Source organism: Erinaceus europaeus, chromosome 12 (assembly GCF_950295315.1).
Source record: "Erinaceus europaeus chromosome 12, mEriEur2.1, whole genome shotgun sequence".
In the NCBI taxonomy this organism is placed as follows: domain Eukaryota; kingdom Metazoa; phylum Chordata; class Mammalia; order Eulipotyphla; family Erinaceidae; genus Erinaceus; species Erinaceus europaeus.
In genome coordinates, this window is record NC_080173.1 from 44,267,002 (window position 1) to 44,291,373 (window position 24,372).

The 24,372-nt window shown below is 39.3% G+C and overlaps 1 protein-coding gene across 1 annotated transcript in view; it reads right to left on the bottom strand.

Annotated features, from left to right (window-relative positions):
- Positions 1–4,881: 4,881 nt before the first annotated feature.
- Positions 4,882–24,372, bottom strand: part of MEIOC (meiosis specific with coiled-coil domain) — a 29,571-nt gene continuing 10,080 nt past the window's right edge. Inside the window, exons 5-8 of the mRNA XM_060203372.1 lie at positions 22,139–24,017; positions 21,414–21,548; positions 8,964–9,144; positions 4,882–6,603 (exon numbers count right to left, since the gene is read on the bottom strand). Coding sequence (XP_060059355.1) covers positions 6,377–6,603; positions 8,964–9,144; positions 21,414–21,548; positions 22,139–24,017 — 2,422 coding nt within the window. The 3' untranslated portion in view covers positions 4,882–6,376. The remainder of the gene's footprint in view (positions 6,604–8,963; positions 9,145–21,413; positions 21,549–22,138; positions 24,018–24,372) is intronic.

Genomic DNA, 24,372 nt, shown 5'->3' on the forward strand with positions numbered 1-24,372 from the left:
GTCATGGTTGGAAAAAGGGCTAGAAAGCTGGATCAGGGAAGAGAGTAGCTCCCCAATATGGGAAAAGTGTATAAATATTGTTGTCTATAAACCCCATCAATTTGATCTAGGACCCATATTCAGCTTAGGAGCCTAACCTCTACATCCCTGTAGGTTCAAACTTGCATTCTGAGGTCATCAGTAGGAACATTCTGAGTTGCACCAATTTCAGGACCCATCTTCTTCAGGTGGTAGATAGAGTATGTTATACAACCCTCCTTCAAAGGATGGAACATTCTCTACCATTGTTGATCCACACTGAGGGCAAGGTCCTATGGGGGCCCTCAAAAGGGGTCCATTATGTTGTTCCTGATGAGATGACCGGTGATAATGAAGAGAGGGATTTATTCGAGGTCTAGGCTCATCGTGTTTGTGTGGGAATCCTAGGACTCCCCGACTAGGACCCAGCTGATGGGGTGATCTGGTAGTGACTAAAGAGTCATCATTAAAGTATGACAGTCTCTTGCCCTTTTTCAGCTTTGTAGTCCTTATTTTGATAAGGTTAGCTTTGGAGTGAGTGAGGGAAGTGTTTTTCAAAACACAAACTGAATTTTTTTAATATATAGGCTGTGTATTTGATATGCAGGCTCTCTCAAAAGCCTAGACCAAGTAGATTAGAAGCATCCAATAGCACAGCTATATACAAGATACTGGATACTGTACAGCAAACCATAACAAAAGGACTTTTCAAAGTTAACCCAATTATCAAATAATGTGATGATAACATTAACTATCGATTGTCTTTTTGAACCCTAAGACAGCAGGAACCTCACATCTCCACTATAGAGCCCCTACTTCCCCCAGTCCTCGAACCCTTGGATAGGGCCGACTTTCCCATATGCGTCTCCCAATCCATACCAAATAATATTGCATCCGCCGATCACAACCTAACCAATGCAACAATTGCCACCTCAACATGCTTCACCTCAGACTGTGTCCAGAGACTTCACGTGTGGAATGACAACCCTTCAGCTTCATTACTCGGGTGAAACCTTTCCTTTTATATATAGTACACTATAATTTCATCTCAGGTGGTTCACTTTCTAACAAAGTCCCATAACCTGGATATACACCAGTTTCTGTGAGAGAGAGCTTATGTTCACACGTATCCACAAACTACTGCAAAATATATACCTGAAAGCAGAAGTACACTAGAGTTTGCAGTGAGTACCCCCCTAACACTTCCTCTCCACTATTCCAATCTTTGGGTCCATGATTGCTCAACAATTTGTTTAGCTTCGTATGAAAACTCTCTTTTCAATCACCAGGTTCCAGATGCCACCAGGATGCTGGCCAGGCTTCCCTGGATTGAAGACCCCACCAATGTGTCCTGGAGCTCAGCTTCCCCAGAGGCACACCCTACTAGGGAAAGAGAGAGGCAGACTGGGAGTATGGACCGACCAGTCAACGCCCATGTTCAGCGGGGAAGCAATTACAGAAGCCAGACCTTCTACCTTCTGCAACCCTCAATGACCCTGGGTCCATGCTCCCAGAGGGATAGAGAATGGGAAAGCTATCAGGGGAGGGGGTGGGTTATGGAGATTGGGTGGTGGGAATTGTGTGGAGTTGTACCCCTCCTAACTTATGGTTTTGTTAATTAATCCTTTCTTAAATAAAAAAAAAAATTCTCGCCTGCTCCACCCCCTCTCCCTGATCCTCTCCTTGTCACACTCTGATTTTCACCAGTCACTTTTCTCTCCACCCTTTTTATGTCACATCCTGTTTCCACCCTACTTGGCAAGTATATATAAAGACAGCATTGTGAGTTTTATGGTACCTTTAGTTTTAGCTTAGCTCGGCTTAGATTGTGCTGCGTCCTGCATGAATAAAGAGATACTGCCTACAGCTCAACCATGAGTCCCTGGTCATCTGTTACCCGCCCGTGAAGCCAGCCCGGCGAAAACAATATAGCCCGGTGAAAACAACAGTAATACATGTGCTCAACCCTGCCCCTTTTCTTTTGTCTCCAGGGTTATCACTGGGGCCTGGTGCCGGCGCTACAAATCCACTGCTGCTGGCAGCTTTTCTTTTTGGATAGGACATAGAGAAATTGAGCAGGGAGGAGTGAGAAAGTGCTAGTGAGAGAAAAAGATAGACACCTGCAGGCTTGCTTCACCGCCTGTGAGGCACTCCCCTCTGCAGGTTGTGAGCCAGGGGCTTGAACCTGGATCTTTGTGTGGGTCTTTGCACTTAGTACCATGTGCACTTAACCAGGTGTGCTACTACCTGGCCCCCTTTTTTTCTTTCTATTTGAAATTAAAAGGAAAAAAAAATAGCTCCTTTATAGGGAGCTATTAAATTTGTAGAGGTGCTATTAAAGATGACAGAAGCATTAGTTTTTATCATTACAAAACATTATGTGATGCTAATTTGGTAACACTGCTATAGGCTGTACACTTGTCTACAAGTGATGCATAAGGACCCTCTATTAGAGGACAGAAAGGGACAACTAACACACCCAAGAGTTATCTAGTAGGTTATGTGATTAACAAAATTTCAAATAATTTGGTTTTGTTAATGGACTAGTGTTTCATTTCTGACCACTGTCATGGAGTCTTGCCCACTGTGGTTCAGGAGGAGGCACAGTGGATAAAGCACTGGATTCTCAAGCATGAGGCCCTAAGTTCAATCCCTGGCAACACATTTATCAGAGTGATGTCTGGTTCTTTCTCTCTTCCTATATTTTTCATGAATAAATAAGGTCTTCCCCAGAATTTTAGTCTAGATTAGCACAAAGGCAAAATAAACATTTCATCATTGAAATCGACATTGAGGGGTCATTTTTTTGTTTCATAAAAATTTTTAAGAACAATCTTTTTAAATTTTTTATTATAATCTTTATTTATGGAGACAGACAGAAATGGAGAGGGTAGGGGAAGACAGAGAGGAATGTAGACAGAGAGACACCCGCAGCACTGATTCATCACTTGCAGAGCTTTCCCTCTGCAGGTGGGGACTGTGGGCTAGAACTTGGGTCCTTGCACTCTAACGTGTGCTTAACCAGGTGCACCACCACCTGGCTCATTTCACAAATTTTGGATTGACAAATCAGTGTTAAATTGCCTATCTGGAGATATAGTCAACAAAAAAGGGCATTTGCTTTTTCTTTGCCACTAGAACTTTGCTGGGGCTTTGCATCTGTGACTCAACTACTCCCAGAGGACCTTTTTCCTCCCTTTCAATCACAAAAATAGATGAGGAAAAAGATAGGGGGCAGAGCTCATAGCACAGCTCCTCCGATGGTAAAACTTCCTTCTGTTTGCTACCATGTGGTAGCAGGGATTTGAACTTGTTGAAGTGTGTGCTTCACCAGGTGCACAGTCCCATAGGCCCCATGGCATCTACCCCTTTAAGATTTGTACTTATTTATAAGGGGTAGGGAGGGAAAAAACAGAGAATCCCTTTGGCATATGTCATGCCAGGGATTGAATTTAGAATCTTAAGCTTGAGAAGCTAACATTTAATCAACAGTGTCACCTCCTAGAGTGTGGTGTTTACTCTTGACCCTTTTAGTTTACTTGCAGTCCGGGGGCTGGTGGGGGTGCCTAAACGTCTCATCAGTGCCATGGCACTCCTTGTGTTGTCCTGGGGGTGCCAAGTCAGGTTATTGGGTGGGCAATTTTGGGACCTCTCATTTTAAATATTTTATTTTTTTTATAAAGATGTCTTTTTTAAGATTTTTATTTATTCCCTTTTTTCTCCTTGTTTTGTTGTTATTATTGATGTCATCATTATTGGATAGGACACAGAGATAGGACACAGAGAAATGGAGAGAGGAGGGGAAGACGGGGGAGAGAAAGGTAGACACCTGCAGACCTGCTTCACTGCCTGTGAAGCGACTCCCCTGCAGGTGGGGAGCCAGGGGCTCGAACCGGGATCCTTACGCCTGTCCTTGCACTTTGCGCCACGTATGCTGAACCCGCTGTGCTACCGCCCAACTCCCTATTTATTTATTTTGAATAGAGGCACAGAGAAATAAATGACGGGAGCAAGAGAGGGAGAGGGACACACCTATAGCATTGCTTCACCGTTTATGAAGCTTCTCTCTTGCAGGTGGGGCCAGGAACTTGAACTTGGGCCTGTATGCATGGTAATGTATGTGCTCAACTGTGTGCACCACTTGCCTGGCTCCTTGACCCTTTTAATACAGTCAAACTGTCCTATTGCTTCACAAATTATAAATCATGACCAGCAGTGACTTACATAATAAAACCAATAGGCCTATCTAGTTCAAAGACTGGAACTAGTGAAACAGTACTAAAATTGGTATTTTTATCCTTAGCTTAACAATTCTACAATGAGATTCCTTTCTTTTTTTAAAAGTTTCTTTTTTTAATTTTTAAAATTTTCCTTATTTATTGTCTATCCAATACTGGGGTAGAAAGGGAGAGAGACAGACACATCTGCAGCCCTGCTTCACCACTCACAAAGCTTTCCCCCTGCAGATGGGGACTGTAGGCTTGAACCCAGGTCCTTACACATTGTAACATGTGCACTTAAAGGTGCGCCACCACCTGGCCCCCAGAATGAGATTTCTTTGAGCCAAATTTTATAAGGTATATTGGGGAGTTGGGAAGAAGAGGTATGGAGAAAGACCATCAATGTGTGCTGAGTTGCAAAGTAGGGACTGTGACTAAAAAAACTTTTTTCTTTCATTCTCTGTTATGATGTAAGTATATCTGATTAACATTGCTTTTCCTTCCAGCACTGTTACTTATGTGTTAATAATGTAACTCAAAACAGTATCAGTTCTTGTAATTCATATAAAATTTGATTCGTTTTATTTTTTTTGGTACTTTTAAAGTTAGAAACTAATAACAAAAAAAAACAAGAAACCAGGCATTTTCAACAAAGAAATTAATTTATTTTTTTTGAGACTAAATTCAGTACAGTATTTGTTTTCATAACATCCAACATGTCTTATGTCAAACTTAACTACTTTCTATGCAGAGACTGGTGGGGTGATCTATTTTATTTCACTACCCTCAATGTAATTCATTTTGGTAGTTCTAAGCTATATCAATGATCAAAGTGTTTCTCCCTACAGTTACTCTTGCATTCTCAATCAGTTTCTTCCGCACATCATCTAAAAAAAATTTATGTGGTGATTACACTCTTTAATAACCAGGATTTCTAAAACTAGGAAAAGCACCAACTTAAAACCTCAGTGCTTCTAGTCAAGGATAGTTCAATTAAATTTCATCAGTACATTATAGTTCAACTCATGCTAGAAATGTTAAAACCCAAGATCTTCTGAGTCACATAATACCAACATTTCATATTAATGAATAAATTACTCAGGTTCCATACAAAGATATTAAATGATGAGAAACAAAAAAGCCAAGCTTTCAAGAGCTCTTTAAAAAAATACAGAAGCAAACTAATGAACACAACTACACAAAATATATACTAACCAACTGTAAACTAAACTAGTTAAAAGACTAACCCTAAAAAATATACTTTAGAACTTCGTGATACCCTTATAAAAGGCAGTAAAACTAAGGGTATTAAAACAATAGGCATTATTTTAGTTACTGTGTATCAAGTCTAAAAAAATCCAGATAAGGAAATGTTTTGTTTTGATTCAATTTAAATACTGTAAAATTGGAAATATTTAATAATTGATAGTATAATAAAATTTTAAAGAATATACACAAATGATTTGAACAGGCTTTATACTTGGTAACTTGCATGGTTTTCACACTGACACTTCTATCACTAATTTAGGAGAATCAGATGCATTTCCCTCCATATACTTAGGCACTAAGATTTCAAATTTATAAATATGGTATTTTTTAAATATTAAATTTTACATGAATATTGGGTTTATCCTTGTTTCCCTTTGCTTACTAGATTTTATAAGGAAAACACTTTTACATCACAATCACAACTTGTCTTGGTTTCTAGACTGTAGCCATAACTGGATACAGTCACTTATATTCATTATTTGGAACTATACTTACTAATAAGGCAGACCTAAATGAAACTTATCTTCTAGAACAATTTCATATTTGCATGTACCTGCACTGCAGAGTGGGTTTAAGTAATATCTTAGCTGTTAGAAAATATTTAATTAACATAAACTTGTTCTCTTTGACTACCTAGAACTCCTAGAGTAGTCAATTTTACTTTTGAGTTCACTTTAACTTAAATCTGATTCATTGCAAATAAAAGATTTTAAAATAGAAGTTAGACTTCATTAAGGTATTAACTGTAAATTTGAAAGAAAATTAATGTACTGAAGGTTTCAAGTTTGACAAGTTCATTAAAATTTCTTAGCATGTCTTGATACATTTACTTATCAGCTTTTTAAATTCTTCTTTATGCTGGCATTTCCTTAATGTTTGTTTGCTTCACCTCTCTGGTTCATTAGATTACTATCTATGCTTTCATGGACTTTGTCTTCACAGTTTACTATATCTTGTAAAGCCTTCTCTACATCTGTTTGACCAGCTGTGCTGACTGTTTTTGGCAAGGTCATCTGCAGTGCACACCATAGGGTGGTGCGCGCTTTCCGAGTAGCCACACACATCTCTTTAATGGCTGACGCAAGGGCAAAAACATCTGTAAAAGAAACATCCAGGGTGATTTCCTATTAAACACCATTTAAGTATACCTTGATTCTACAAAGCTCAGTGTTGTTTGTTTGGTCTTTTCACCATAGCACTGCTCAGCTCTGGCTTATGGTAGTGCTGGGGATTGAACCTGGTAGCTTGGATCTTCAGGCATAAAAGTCAGTTTGCATAACCATTATGCTGTCTCCCCAGCCTAATGTTTCTAAATGATTAATTTTATTGTTATTATTTTACCAGGGAATTGCTCAGCTCTGGTTTATTACCTGGTGTTACAAGGGATTGAACCTGGGACTTCAGAGAGTCTTCTGCAATGCCATTATGCTATTTTACTCCCTTTAACTTTATTATTATTTAAAGATTTATGTTACGAAGCACAAGGACCCATGCAAGGATCCCGGTTCGAGCCCCCAGCTCCCCACATGCAGGGGGGGTCACTTCACAAGCAGTGAAGCATGTCTGAAGGTGTCTTTTTCTCCCCATCTCTCTCTTCTCCTCCCCTCTCAATTTCTCTCTGTCCTATCCAATGAAAAAAAAAAAAGGCCACCAGGAGCAGTGGGGATTGATTCGTAGTGCTGGCACTGAGCCCCAGCGATCACCCTGGAGGGAAAAAAAAAAAAGATTTATGTTATGGGGCAAGGGAGAGAGAGACAGACAGACAGACAGAAAGAGACAAAGATAGACCAGAGCACAGTTCTGGCACATGTGATGCTGGGAACCGAGCCAAAGGCTTCACACATTCCTGTACTCTACTGCAGAGTCACTGCTGCATTGCTAAACATAACAGTTTATTATTATTTAAAAAGTGCATTTACTTATATTAGAGAAAGGAGGAAGGGGAGAGGAAGGGGGGGAGACACACACACACACACACACACACACACACACACACACACACCACCCCCTCACCTCACACTTTCCCAAGAACCAGGAGCATCACTCATGGCACCTACAATGCCGGGATCAAACTCGTATTTCAATTCAACCTTTTGTCCACTGCACCACCTCCCACCATCATTGTTATAAAAGATTGATAGGTAGTGATTGAGATGACCAAAATACTTGATTGATTTAAAGTACTTATACTTTAAAATATTCATATATTTTGCTTTATTTTTAATGAGAAAGAAAGATACAGAGAGATACAGAAATCAGAGCACTGCTTACAGTGGTGTAGGAAATTGAATCTGGGACCACAGATCCTCAGGCACGAAAATCTCTTTGCATAATAACCATTATACTATATCCCTCACCTCTTCATATAGATCTGAATTACCACTTTATTCTTTAGATTAAATGTGAATTAAAACATTTTTTTAGGGGCCAGGTGGTGATGCACCTGGTTGAGCACACCTGTTACAGTGTGCAAGAACCCAGGTTCAAGCCCCTGTTCCCCACCTGCAGGGGGAAAGCTTCACAAGTGGTGAAGCAGTGCTGCAGGTATCTCTCTGTCTCTCTCCCTCTCTATCACCCCTTCCCTCTCAATTTCTGTCTCTATCCAACAAAGATTAAAAAAAATAAAAATAAACATTTTTTTTTGTAACAGAGTTATCCCTAGAGCTAGGTACCTGCAAGGCTCCACCAATTCCAGTGGCTATTTCTTTCTCTTTTATAGAGGTTAGAGGTAGAGAGATAGAAAAGGCAACAAAGAAGGAAAGAGATAAAAGGATAGATGCCTGCAGTACTGCCCCACCACCCAAGAAGCTTCCCCTCTGCAGGTTAAGAACTGGGGACTTGAACCCAGGTGTTGTGCATGTTAATGTGTGCCCTCTCCCTTCTGCTAGGTGAACCACCACTCAGACCCAATATTTATTAAAGGGAGAAGTGAGGGTTGGAGAGATATCTTATTTGGTAGGGTTCCTGTCTTGTCACATTTGCAGGCCAGGTGTGAACCCTAGCATCACATGGAAGGTGCTATGTTTCTGGAGGAAGCTCCAGTGCTGTAGTGTTTCTCCCTCTCTGTCTATTTGCTTAGCAGCCTGGGAAGTGGCAAAATACTAGAGCACTGGACTTAAAAAAGCATGAGTTTCTATATCCAATCTCTGGCATCATATGTCCTAGAGTTTCTCACTTCCTCTTTCATTAATAATTGTTTAAAAAATGTTTTCTGGAGCAGTGAAAAAAAAGGGGGTGAAGAGAGAAACATCAGGTCACTACACTATCATAGGCAGTGCCAGTGATCGAATTTGGGATGGACCTCTTGCATTTCAGGCATACATTTTCCCCTCCAAAGTACCTCCACAGTCACTGACTGTAAATTTTAGAAATTCAACCTTTTAATCTCAGAATCTGGTTTTACCAACACTGAAATAATCATACTGTTTTATCAAAAATTATATTAATACTTCTTACCCCTGTCATCCTGGCATCTAGGAACTCCTTGTCTTTGCCGGTTTGAAGCATTAACAATTTCATCCTTTCTACGTGACTGTACAATGTGAATAGACTCCAAGTGTCTATCCAGAGCAGTAGAGATATTAGCATGAAGGGGAGAGCTTCGAAGACGTTCCATTTTGCCTAGTAAAGTCACAACCTGCAGAAAACATTTTAAATGTTGATAAGGGATATATACACATTGTCCTGTAATTAACTTAAATAAAAAAATCTTTAATGGAGCAGAATAGAGATGACAGCAATAATATCCATTCAATAAATAACAATGCTTACTGTGTTCTGATACCAAGCTGGGGAGAACAAAGCAAAAAAGGTTCTTGTACCTACTTACATAAATAATCTAAAAGCTTTCAAGTAATCAGTTACTAGAAATAAGCAACAATGAAAAAAATCAAACATTCAAACATGTCCATGTTATCAGTAAAATGAGAAAATATAAGATCTGACACTGCTTTTTGCAAATGAAAATACATTCTACAAACAGAGCACTAATAAGAGGCATTGAGTGTCCTGGGATGGGGCGCAGTAGATTAAGCATTGAATTCTTAAACATGAGGTCTTGAGTTCAGTCCCCAGAACTGCATATGCCAAAGTGATGCTCTAATTCTTTCACAAATGCTTTTTTTTTTTAAGGCACTGAAATCTAAACGGGATAAAACTTGCAATAAAATAAGGAGATGCTAGGGCCTGTGAGATAACTAATCTTCTCATGTGCAAAGTTCCAGAAGCACATGGGAGTTCAAAAGCACTAGTGAAAGCCCTATGTATGGTGGAGTAATGTTGTAGTTCCCCCTCCCCACCCCGCCGTCTCCTTCTACCTCTCTCTCTCCCTCTCTCTCCATTTTTTTGCCTCCAGGGTTATTGCTGGGGCTTGGTGCCTGCACTATGAATCCATTGCTCCTGGAGGCCATTTTTTTTTTTAAAAAAAGGACAGAGAAATTTAATGGGGGGGGGGGAGACAGGGAGAGAGAGAGAGACACCTACAGACCTGCTTCACTGCTTGTGACCACCCTGTAGGTGGGGAGCTGGGGGCTTGAACCAAGATCCTTGAGCAGGTCCTTTTGGTTTGTATTATGTACCCTTATCTCAGTGCGCTACTGCCAGGCACCCTCTTGTCTCCATTTCTGAGTATAAGAACACAAAAGCATGGGACAAGGAGTAGTGGAAAGTGCTTACCTGAGTCCCAGGCATGACAGAGCAAGAGAGAGAGGTAGAGAGGTAGATAAATGCTGGGGCTGGTAAAGTAGAGTTTAGCATGTGTGAGGACCAAGATCTAAGTCCCCTTTATCACTTGGGAATACAAGCACCAAAGGAAGCTTTTTGAATGGTGGAGCAGTGCTGTGGTGTTTCTTTTGTTTCTGAGATTAAAAAGCAACCAACAGTCCCCCAGAAGTAGCAGAGGTACAAAGATCTGGTGCTAAAAGAAAAAAAAATAGAAAAGAAAAAGAAGATAGGGGAAAGCCCTAACTGATTCATTCTGATCTTTCTGGGTCTACAAAGCTCTCATTTTGGGAAATCAGCAATGTTTAGGGAATAATGTTAAGTAGTGGTAGTTTTTTTTTATTAATTTCTTTATTGGGGAATTAATATTTTACATTCAACAGTAAATACAATAGTTTGGTAGTTTTTATTAATTTATTATTTATTTATTCCCTTTTGTTGCCCTTGCTGTTTTACTGTTGTAGTTATTATTGTTGTTACTGATGTTGTTGTTGGATAGGACAGAGAGAAATGGAGAGAGGAGGGGAAGACAGAGGGGGAAAGAAAGATAGACACCTGCAGACCTGCTTCACTGCTTGTGAAGCGACCCCCCTGCAGGTGGGGAGCCAGGGGCCAAACCAGGATCCTTATGCCAGTCCTTGTGCTTTGTGCCACCTGCTCTTTACCCACTGAGTTACTGCCTGATTCCCAGTAGTGGTAGTTTTCTGCAGGTGGGGACTGAGGACTGGAACCTGGGTCCTTGTACACTATAATATGTATGCTCAACCAGGTAAGCCACTTCCTATCCCCAGGAATTTATAATCTAGAAAAACACTGACTTAAATTTATGTTGAAGTAATACAAAAGTAAATCTTATTTATGTATTTTTAAATGTCAATCAAGGTTTTTTAAAATAATATTTTTGGGAGTCGGGCTGTAGTACAGCGGGCTAAGCGCAGGTGCTTATTGTGGTCCTGGACCACAATAATTTATTTTTTAATATATTTATTTATTGGATAGAGACAGCCAGAAATTGAGAGGGAAGGGGGAGAGACAGAGAGACACCTGAAGCCCTGCTTCACCACTTGCAAAGTCCCTACAGAGGGGGACTGGGGACTTGAATCCATGTCCTTGTGCATTGTAACAATCAAGTTATTTATTTATTTATTTATTATTTATTTATTTATTTTCCCTTTTGTTGCCCTTATTTTTATTGTTGTTGTAGTTATTATTGATGTCATCGTTCTTAGGACAGAGAGAAATGGAGAGTGGAGGGGAAGACAGAGAGGAGGAGAGAAAGACAGACACCTGCAGACCTGCTTCGCTGCCTGTGAAGTGACTCCCCTGCAGGTGGGGAGCCGGAGGCTCGAACTGGGATCCTTATGCTGGTCGTTTTGCTTTGCACTACATGTGCTTAACCCACTGTGCTACCGCCCGACTCCCATAACAATCAAGTTAAAAAAAAAAGTTCATTTATTTGATAGAGACAGACAGAAATCAAGAAGGGAGGGGGTGCTAGGGAGACAGACAAAAGAGACACTTGCAACACTGCTCCACCACTTTCAAAGCTTTCCCCATATAGGTGGGGACAGGGGGCTTGACTAGGTCCTTGTACATTGTAACATATGCACTCAACCAGGTTCTCCACCACCCAGCCCCCATAGTAAACCTTATAATTGCCAAAATGCTAAGGCAAATCAGGAAGTCTATCTTCTGGTTAAGTTTTATAAAATGCCACTGATATATTAGGTCAGTAACGGGAGTAGATTCATAACTGTATTTGCCTAACTTGTATCAAAGTCTAAATTTAGAAGATGTAATGAAAGAATTTTTTGAATAATTAGGATTTGAGGGACTGGGACATCACTCACCCAGTAGAGTATATACCTTACCATGTGCAAGGCTCTGGATTTAACCCCTAGCAGCACATGAGAGCACCACTGATGGCCCCAAGTTAGATCCATGAATGGTAGAGTGGTGCTGTTCTATCACTTTGGGTCCTGAAAAAATTGACCTGGGGAGGCCAGTCAGTGGTGGTATTTCACACTAAAAGGCCCCAGTATTACAAAAAAAAAAGCATAGTATGTGAACATCAAATAAATGCAGTGACTGAAGTATTCTTTAAAATTTACTTTCTGAAGAGGACAAATATCAAATGATCTCACTTAATAGGTGGGACTTAATAGTAGAGACAGGAAGGGACAGCACAAAGTGAAACATGAACTGGACATGGTATATTACACCAAAAGCAAAGGACTCCGAGGAGGGAGGAGGAGGAAGGAAAGGAAGAAAACTTTGGGGGCTTGGTACATAATGAAATAGTATGCATATGTCAGTGACTGCACTGTAAAGCATTAACCCCCTCAACAACAACAACAACAACAAATACACACTCATGGGGGCCGGGTGGTGGCGCACCTGGATGAGTGCACATGTTACAATGCGCAAGGACCCAGGTTCAAGGCGCCGGTCCCCACCTGTAGGGGGAAAAGCTTCACAAGTGGTGAAACAGTGCTGCAGGTGTCTCTCTGTCTCTCAACCTCTCTATCTCTCCCTTCCCTCTTGATTTCTGACTTTCTCTATTCAATAAATAAAGATAATAAAAAATTAAAAAACCCGCACACACATGTATATTTTCTGAGGGACCAAGTGGCAATGCACACACTAGAGTGCACATGTTATCATGCACAAAGACTGGAGTTCAGGCCCCTTGGTTCCTACCTACAGTGGGAAAGCTCTATAAGCAATGTATCAACACTACAGGTGTCTCTTTTTTCTGTCTCTATGTCCCCCACTCTCCTAACTTCTCTTCATTCCATCAAAATAAAAGAATGAATAAAAAGGAGAGAAAAAAAACGAAGCCACCAGGAGTGTTAGATTCATTGTGTAAGCACTAAGTCCCAGCAATAACCCTGGTGGCAATTTAAAAATATATCTTCTGGGGGCTGGGCGGCAGGTAGTGCAGTGGGTTAAGCACACGTAGTGCGAAGTGCAAGGACTGGCTCAAGGATCCCAGTTCGAGCCCTGAGCTTCCCACCTGCAGGGGGGGTCGCTTCACAAGTGGTAAAGCAGGTCTGCAGGTATCTTTCTCTCCCTCTGTCTTCCCCTGCTCTCTCGATTTCTCTCTGACCTGTCCAACAATAACAGCAGCAACAGTTAACAACAAGGACAACAAAAATGGGAAAAATGGCCTTCATGAGTGGTTGATCTGTAGTGCAGGCACTGAACCCCAGCAATAACCCTGAAGAATACATACACACATACACACACACACACACACACACACACGAGACATCCTACTAAAGATTATACCCATTGCTAATTTTGGATCAAAAAGGAACTGTTTCAGGGGTCAGGCTGTGGTGCAAACATTAAATTGTGAAAGGACCAGGTTCAAGCCCCTTGCTCCCCACCTGAAGGGGGGGATGCATAATAAGTGGTGAAGGAGGTCTGCAGATATCTTTCTTTTTCCTTATTTTCCTAAGCCCTCTCTCTTTTTAAATTTTTTTAAAAATTTATTTATTGGATAGATAGGCAGAAATCAAGAGGGAAGGTGGTGATAAGAGAGGGAAACAGAGAGACACCTGCAACACTGCATCACCACTGGGTGCATCAACCCAGCCCTGACCCTCTCAATTTCTCTCTGTCCTATCAAATAAAAAGAGAAAGAGAAGAAAAAAGAAAAAAGAAAGAAAAAGAAAATAAAATGACCTGTAGGAGTGATGGATTCAAAATGCTGGCAAAGAGTTCTAGCAATAACTTTGGTAGTAATTAGAAAAAAAAAAAGAACCATTTAAATCATTAAAGCTAAATTTATTACTTTTTTCATCATTAATTATCTTGCCATCACAGGGCTTTCTTTACCTCTGGTCAACTTTTTTTTAAAGCATACTTTATTTATTTTAAATTTTTTATTATCTTTATTTATTGGATAGAGACAGCCAGAGGGTAATAGAGAGGGAGAGAGAGAGAGACAGGGAGACACCTGCAGTACTGCTTCACCATTTGCAAAGCTTTCCTCCTGCAGGTGGGGACTGAGGGCTCAAACCTGGGTCCCTGTGCATTGTAATACATGTGCTCAACCAGGTGCACCACCACCCAGCCCCTCAACTTTTCCAAATATAGAAAGACAAAGGGGGAGAGACATATAGTACTAAAGTTTTTCCAGAGTTCTGTAGTACACTCATGTGGTGTGTATATATTGGGGAAGAGGGCTGAACAAATAAGGTACCCCTTCAAGTTAGCTAACTGACTCTAAACTTACTTTCAAGATGATTGAGTAGGTCTACTTTCAATTTCCTAAATATTAATTATAGTTCTAGGACCAAACTGGGAAAATAATTTATTTCAAAGAAGTATAAATAAGTGTGACTTAAAAATTCTTTGGGGTGGGATCCAGGTGGTTGCACAATGGGTTAAGCACACATGGCACAAAGTGCAAGGACCAGTTTAAGGATCTGGGATTGAGGCCCTGGCTCCCTACTTGCAGAGGGGTTGCTTCACAAGCAGTGAAGCAGATCTGCAGGTGTTGATCTTTCTCTCCCCTTCTCTGTCTTCCCATCCTCTCTTGATTTCTCTCTGTCCTATCCAACAACAATGACAGCAATAAAGACAATAACAAAAACAACAACAATAAACAACAAGGATGACAAACAGGGAAAAAATAACCTCCAGGAGCAGTGGATTTGCAGTGCAGGCACTGAGCCCCAGCAGTAACCCTGAAGGCAAAAAAAAACTTAACTTTTTGAAATTAAAAAAAACTTATCCTCTCCTCTCTTCTCCCAGGTCAACTAGAAATACCAAAGGAGATCATCTGGGACTGCAACAAAGGAGAACTAGAACGACTTCAGGAACTTACTAAATCACTGGAGTGAGGGATTAAGCTAAGAAGCCTACTTATAGTTTAAAAGCCCTCAGGCTCCCATAGCCTACAGGGAAGAAAAAGAACAAAAGGGCTTTTAAGCCACTGTGCTCCAACTCAGGGATTAAAATAATATTGAAACAACTGTCAATTCCCGTAACTGTGAACCTTTAAGTACCTTACTTAGACACAAGTCAATCCAGGCAATAATGATCAGTAATTTGACAAGTACTGAGAGGGACCTCATAACATACTATATAAAATGGTTAAACCAACAAGAAGAAATACTGGAGAAATGAACCAGGACAAGAGTCTAGCTAAAAGGCCCCCCAAAGCACAAAAACAATGAGGTCAACATCCAAACACTAGTTAAGGAAATAGTCACAGAAGTGAGTAAAGAGTTTGAAAGAACTGTCATCAGAAATGCAGAAACAACAATGAGACTCTGGAAGGAAACACTAATTATCTCAAGGTTATTAGAGAGTTGAAAGCTGAAATCGCTGAGCTAAGAACACAACTATCTGAACAAGCTAAAAAAGTATCAGAACAGGGCAACAAAATAGATGAACTCCAGAAAACAGTAGAGGGGAGAGAGACTAGAATCAATGAGGCTGAAGACAGAATTAGCAAGATCGATGATGAATTAGAGACAACTAAAAAAGAAGTAAGAGATCTCAAAAAGAGATTAATAGATACTGAAAACAACAACAGAGACCTATGGGATGACTTCAAAAGAAATAGTATATGCATTATTGGTTTACCAGAGGAAGCAAGAGAGGGGAGGGGAAGAAAGCATTCTTCAGGACCTAACAGCTGAGAACTTCTCTAGTCTAGACAACATAAAAGACATAAAAGTTCAAGAATCCCAGAGGGTCCCAAAAAGAATTCCTCAGAATTAAAGACACCAAGATACATCATATTTTTAATTAATATTTATTATTTATTTATTATTATATATTTATTTATTCCCTTTTGTTGCCCTTGTTTTATTGTTGTAGTTATGATTGATGTTGTTGGATAGGACAGAGATAAATGGAGAGAGGAAGGGAAGACAGAGAGGGGGAGAGAAAGACATCTGCAGACCTGCTTCACCGCTTGTGAAGCGACTTCCCTGCAGGTGGGGAGCCAGGGGCTTGAACTGGCATCCTTAAGCCGGTCCTTGAGCTTTGCACCGCCTGTGCTTAACCCGCTATGCTACCACCTGACTCCCACATCATATTTTTTTAATATTTATTTATTTATTCCCTTTTGTTGCCCTTGTTTTTATTGTTGTAGTTATGGTTGTTGTTGTTACTGATGTCATCGTTGTTGGATAGGACAGAGAGAAATGGAGAGAGGAGGGGAAGACAGAGAGGGGGAGAGAAAGATAGACACCTGCAGACCTACTTCACCGCTTGTGAAATGACTCCCCTGCAGGTGGGGAACCGGGGGCTTAAACTGGGGTCTGCATGACAGTCCTTGTGCTTTGTGCCATGTGCACTTAACCTGCTGTGCTACCGTCCAACTCCCAACACATCAACATCATATTTCGAATGGAAAGGAATAAGGATAAATAAAGGATTCTGAAGGCTGCAAGAGAAAAACAAAGAGTCACCTACGGAGGAAAACCCATAAGATTAGCAGCAGATTTCTCCATACAAACACTACAGGCCAGAAGAGAATGGCAAGGTATCTATCGAGTGCTCAATGAGAAAGGCTGTCAACCAAGACTACTGTATCCTGCTAGACTGTCATTCAGACTAGATGGAGGCATCAAAACCTTCTCAGACAAGCAACAGTTGAAGGAATCAACTATCACCAAGCCTGCCCTGAAAGAAGTTCTGAAAGGTCTTCTATAAACAGTCAGACCACCATAAATATGTCATCTATCAGAACACTCTAAAAATTTACAAAAATGGCGTTAAAATATTTTCAATCTTTGATATCAATAAATGTCAATGGCCTGAATTCTCCTATCAAAAGGCACAGAGTAGGAAGATGGATCAGAAAACATAACCCAACAATATGCTGTCTACAGGAAACCCACCTAACTCAACAAGACAAACACAAACTCAAACTGAAAGGATGGAAAAACTATCATACAAGCCAGTGGCCCGCAAAAAAGGGCAGGCACAGCTATTGTCGTATCTGACATGATAGACTTTAAAATAAAATTTAAAAAGATAGGGGTGGACATTACTTAATCTTCAGAGGATCAGTCAACCAAGAGGACTTAACAAGTATTAACATCTATGCACCCATTGAGAAGCCATCTAAATACATCAAACATCTACTGAAAGAGCTACAGCAATATATTAACAGCAACACAGACATAGTAGGGGACTTCAACACCCCACTCTCAACTTGACAGATCATCCAGGCAGAAAATCAATAAAGAAATGAGGGAGCTAAATGAGAAGATAAACTAGAACTATTGGACATTTTCAGTCATTCACCCCAAGAAACTAGAATACACATTCTACTCAAGTCCACATGGGTCATTCTCAAGGACAGACCATATGTTAGGCCACAAAGACAGCTTCAGCAAATTTAAGAGCATTGAATCATCCCAGGCATCTTCTCAGACCACAGTGGAATTAAACTAACACTTAACAATCAACAAAATATTGGTAATGGTCCCAAAATGTGGAAGCTCAACAATACACTACTTAACAACTACTGGGTCAGAGGAGTCAAGGAAGAAATAAAAATGTTTCGAGACTTCAATGAAAATGAAGACACAAACTATCAAAATATTTGGGACACAGCTAAGGCAGTAATGAGAGGGAAGTTAATAGCCATACAAGCACACATTAGGAAACAAGAAAAAGCACAAATAAACAGCCTGATTGCACACCTTAAAGGCCTAGGAGAACAAAGGCCTAGGAGAACAAAGGATCCCTAAAGAAACCAGGACAGAAATAATTAAGTAACACTTCTATGAACAACTATATGCCACCAAACCAGAGAACCTGGAAGAAATGAACAATTTCCTAAATATCTACAAACTTCCAAAATTAAATAAAGAGGAACTAGATAATACGAACAGGCCTATCACAGCTAATGAAATTGAAACAGTTATCAAAAACCTTCCCAAGAATAAAAGTCCTGGACCAGATGGTTTTACAAATGAATTCTACAAAACCTTCAAAGAAGAACTAATACCTCTACTTTTAAAAGTCTTTCAGAAGATTGAAGATACAAAAATACTCCCTTCCAGCTTCTAGGAAGCCTACAACACTCTGATACCAAAAGCAGACAGGGACACAACCAAAAAAGAAAACTACAGACCAATATCTCTGATGAACATAGATGCTAAAATATTGAACAAAATTCTAGCCAACAGGATACATCAGTATATTAAATAGATTGTTCAGGGGGAGTCAGGCGGTAGTGCAGCAGGTCAAGCGCAAGTGGCGCAAAGCACAAGGACTGGTGTAAGGATCCCGGTTTGAGCCCCTGCCTCCCCACCTGCAGGGAAGTCACTTCGCAGGTGTCTATCTTTCTCTCCATCTCTCTGTCTTCCCCTCCTCTCTTGATTTCTCTCTGTCCTATCCAACGACAACAACATCAATAATAACTACAACAATAAAACAACAAGGGCAACAAAAGGGAATAAATAAATATTTAAAAAAAGATAGTTCATCATGACCAAGTGGGGTTTATTCCAGGGATGCAAGGTTGGTTCAATATCTGTAAATCAATCAATAAAATCCACCACATCAATAAAAGCAAGACCAAAAACCACATGGTTATATCAATAGATGCAGAGAAAGCCTTTGACAAAATACAACATCCTTTTATGATCAAAACACTACAAAAAATGAGAATAGATGGAAAATTCCTCAAGATAGTGGAATCTATATATAGCAAACCTACAGCCAACATCATACTCAATGGTGAAAAACTGGAAGCATTTCCCCTCAGATCAGGTACTAGACAGGGCTGCCCACTATCACCATTACTATTCAACATAGTGTTGGAAGTTCTTGCCATAGCAATCAGGCAGGAGCAAGGAATTAAAGGCATACAGATTGGAAGAGAAGAAGTCAAACTCTCCTTATTTGCAGATGACATGATAGTATACATGGAAAAACCTAAGGAATCCAGCAAGAAGCTTTTGGAAATCATCAGGCAATACAGTAAGGTGTCAGGCTATAAAATTAACATTCAAAAGTCAGTGGCATTCCTCTATGCAAACACTAAGTTAGAAGAAATTGAAATCCAGAAATCAATTCCTTTTACTATAGCAACAAAAACAATAAAATATCTAGGAGTAAACCTGACCAAAGAAGTGAAAGACTTGTATACTGAAAATTATGAGTCACTACTCAAGGAAATTGAAAAAAGACACAAAGAAGTGGAAAGATATTCCATGTTCATGGGTTGGTAGAATTAACATCATCAAAATGAAATACTACCCAGAGCCATCTACAAATTTAATGCTATCCCCATCAAGATACCAAGCACATTTTTTAGGAGAATAGAACAAATGCTACAAATGTTTATCTGGAACCAGAAAAGACCTAGAATTGCCAAAACAATCTTGAGAAAAAAGAACAGAACTGGAGGCATCACACTCCCAGATCTCAAACTGTATTATAGGGCCATTGTCATCAAAACTGCTTGGTACTGGAACATGAACAGACACACTGACCAGTGGAATAGAATTGAGAGCCCAGAAATGAGGCCCCACACGTATGGACATCTAATCTTTGACAAAGGGGCCCAGACTATTATATGGGGGAAGCAGAGTCTCTTCAACAAATGGTGTTGGAAACAATGGGTTGAAACATGCAGAAGAATGAAACTGAATCACTGTATTTCACCAAATACAAAAGTAAATTCCAAGTGGATCAAGGACTTGAATGTTAGACCAAAAACTATCAGATACTTAGAGGAAAATATTGGCAGAACTCTTTCCCACATAAATTTTAAAGACATCTTCAATGAAATGAATCCAATTACAAAGAAGACTAAGGCAAGTATAAACCTATGGGACTACATCAAATTAAAACCTTCTGTACAGCAAAAGAAACCACTACCCAAACTAAGAAACACCTCACAGAATGGGAGAAGATCTTTACATGCCATACATCAGACAAGAGGCTAATAACTAAAATATATAAAGAGCCTGCCAAATTCAAAAACAAGAAAACTAATAACCACATCTGACAGTGGGGAGAGGACATGGACAGAATATTCACCACAGAAGAAATCCAAAAGGCCAAGAAACACATGAAAAAATGCTCCAAGTCTTTGTCAGAGAAATGCAAATAAAGACAACAATGAGATACCACTTCACACCTATGAGAATGTCATACATCAGAAAAGGTAGCAGCAACAAATGCTGGAGAGGTTGTGAGGTCAAAGAAACCCTCCTACACTGCTGGTGGGAATGTCAATTGGTCCAACCTCTGTGGAGAACAGTCTGGAGAACTCTCAGAAGGCTAGAAATGGACCTAACCTATGATCCTGCAATTCCTGTCCTAGGGATATATACTAAGGAACCCAACACACCCATCCAAAAAGATCTGTGTACACATATGTTCTTATCAGCACAATTTGTAATAGCCAAACCTGGAAGTAACCCAGGTGTCCAACAACAGATGAGTGGCTGAGCCATTTGTGGTATATATACACAATGGAATACTACTCAGCTGTAAAAACTGGTGACTTCACCGTTTTCAGCCGATCTTAGATAGAGCTTGAAAATATCATGTTGGGAGTCAGGCTGTAGCGCAGCGGGTTAAGCACAGGTGGCGCAAAGCACAAGGACCTGCATAAGGATCCTGGTTCAAGCCCCTGGCTCCCCACCTGCAGGGGAGTCACTTCACAAGTGGTGAAACAGGTCTGCAGGTGTCTGTCTTTCTCTCCACCTCTCTGTCTTCCCCTCCTCTCTGTTTCTCTCTGTCCTATCCAACAACGACGACATCAGTAACAACCACAATAGTAACTACAACAGCAATAAAAACAAGGACAACAAAAGGGAAAATAAAATTTAAAATATATATATATATGTATCATGTTAAGTGAAATAAGTCAGAAACAGAAGGATGAATATAGGATGATCTCACTCTCAGGCAGAAGTTGAAAAACAAGATCAGAAGAGAAAACACAAGTAGAACCTGAACTGGAATTGGCGTATTGCACCAAAGGGTGGGTGGGGGGGAGAATACAGGTCCAAAAAGTATGACAGAGGACCTATGTGGGGTTGTTTTATTATTATATGGAAAACTGGGAAATGTTATGCATATATAAACTATTTTATTTAGTGTCGAATGTAAAACACAATCCCCCAATAAAAAATTTTTAAAAACTTATCAAACAATTTAAAAAAGTCACTATTGTATGATTTTACAACTTACTCTGGCTTGTTCTCGAAGTTCATCCACAATTAAGCGATCAACTCTAGATGGGTTGGAGGTCAACCTTGGAATTGGAGTATTATTAGTACTGGATACCTTTTTTCCTGGGTAATTCTTGGCAAGAGCCAATTCAGTCTGTAAAAAATTAAAAAACTTTTAGAACATGATTCAAGCATGAATAATACTTCTTAAGGCCTAAGAAACAAATTATTTCATTAAATAAAAATTGTTTTGGTATTAAAAAAATCAACAAACAGTAAATTATATTGTTATTATACTTATTATATTGTTGTTATACCATTATATTGTTGTTATACTTAATGCACATAAAGCACCTGAATGCCCCAATAGTTTAATACTTAATTTTTTAAAGAAATAAACCTATAGTCCATTAAAGTCTACTTCATAGACAAAACCAAAAAATTAACATTAGAAGAACTTTTAAAATGTTTATTTATTAAGTAACAGAGAAAACCAGGCACCACTTTGGCACATGAGATATTGAGAGTTTAACTCAGGATCTCATGCTTGAGAGTCCAACTCTTTAGTCACCTCTGGGGATGCTAAAAGCATTTTTTAACCTCAAAGGCTTTTTAGTCTTTAAATCAATGAATTCCCTATAGTCATAGATTTAGCATTGCACATTATAGAATTCGGTGAAGGTACATAAACTAAAAAATATGTAAAAGGACAAGTTGCTCCTAAATGGCTTAGTTTCCTATTACCTTTTTTCTTTCCTTTTCTAATGCTCTCCATTGTTCATAGCACTCTTCCAGACGAATATGAAGTTCACTGGCTGGTCCACTACGGGTTTTAATTGGTCTTTGAAATCCAAAAGTCGGCACGAAACCAGAAAAGGAATTATCACCATACATCATATCATTAAAATAAGGGTATAAATGACTTAAGTCATCATAAGAAAACAAATCATAGGAATCTAACAGTGGAACAACTGAATGACCAAATGGGTGGGTGGGTCTTAGTGGAAACCCATTTGAACCAAGTTGTTGAAAACTCTGATTATGCCTTAAATCTCCCATCATATAATTATTAGAAAAGCATGATGCCTGTGTGCGATTCACACGGCTGTTAATATTGTTGTCTCCACTTCCCTGTCTGTGGCTATTAAAATGTCCCTGTGACTCCAATAGATCTTGGTATGTATTCTGAGATAAGCCATCTAAATGCTTTGGACCCTCTTCAGGGTCATAATGTCCACTCTGGGTCTTAGCTTGAAAATTATGTTTGTTTACATTTTCAATGATCCCATACTGCTGAGCTGAATAGTTATCACAAAATCCATTTGGTTGCTTTATTTTTTTATCAGTAACTGACTCAAAGAGACTTTCTTCTCCAGCTTTTGTCAGTCCTTCCATATGATTGACAGACTGAATCCTTTCTGCACCATTGTAATTGAAATCAAAAACAGAAAACGCTGAAGGGTTTTCTTGGCAATACTTCTGAAATAAATTGTTGTTTGGGGTTAAATTTGTGGATGACAGTTGAGGAAAATCTGAAGAATGGTTAGAACCTTTTGAAGCTGCGCTTAAATGACTGTTTAATTTCATCAAGTTACCTTGATTTCTATATGGAATAGGAGTGTTATTTTTTGTTTGGATATTCATCCAAGCTGGTCTGTTTAAGTTGATACTTCCTGAAGATGCTGCTGAACTTGATAATAAATTTACCGATTTAAAATACTCAGAATTTTGGGGATCAGGCTTAGCAAACTGTTGCTTTTCTGTGACATTCACAAAATCATTATTAGCAGGACAAGCTATGTGTGGTTTTAGTCCATATTCTGATTTTAAGGTAAACTCAGTGGTGAATGCTGTTTCCTTTGCAAACTGTTTTTCTGTCAGATGTGGTGTAGTTTTTGGAAATGTGAAATTCTGCTGCTCAGATATTGTCTCTTCCATTTTTTTCTGATTTGATGGTTTAACCTGAAATAATTTTGTATAGGTGTCTGCTTCTACAGCTGGTGTTTCAGGTGTACCATTAACTAATTTTTTATTATCCTGGACACTAAAATTTGAACACTTATTAAGCTTAGCTTTATTAGGATGAGAATATTCTGGATATCTACAATAATCTGCACTTTCATTGTATCTACTGAATTGGGAAAGAAACATCTCAGCCCTTTTTTGTTGTAGTGGTGCTTGTGCCTCAAGACCTTTAGCACTTATTTTCTCTCTTCCATAAGGGTAAGTATCAACTCCTGATTCTTTTATGATGTCAGACAGACCAGTTTGTGGTGTAAAACAGTTTTTGACAAATGGATATTCTTGAAATGTTGCCTTAGCTGTATCATTTGTCTGAATATTGTAGCAATTAGAATGATCACTTCTTGAGGGATACATCCATTGTTCTTCAAGTTCTAAACCAGTAAATCCATGATAAAGTTCATCTACTTTTTGTTGTGACGTGAGATTACTATTATGCAGATATTGCTTTTCCACAGCTGATACAGATTCACTACTATAAAATGCTTGCTGAGAGATGGTTGTATCTATTGGTCTTTTGGTTTCTGTTAAGAGGTCATGGTGATCTGCAAATCTGCTTGTGTTCATTGGCCAAACTGACTTTAAATTAGAGGAGCAGGTCCTAGAACAAGTAAATATATTTAATTACAACTTAGATTTTAAGACTTTACTTCTTTAGTGAAGGTAGGAAAGATTTTTGAAAATATTCATTTTTTGCCCCACCTCATAGTCTCTAATCTTTTCCAACTCTGCCTTATAAGCTATCACCTGAAATGTATTATATACTATTTATGCACCTTATTTATATTGATCTAGATTGTGAAAGAATAATTTTCCAATTGATTTTTGCTATCAGGATTAACACAGGGGCTCAGCACCTTCATGACTCTATAATACTCCCAGATGACTTTCTTTTTTCTTTTTTTTATAGAAGGTGAGAGACAGATATAGCAGGGGAGAGACACCTGAATCATTGT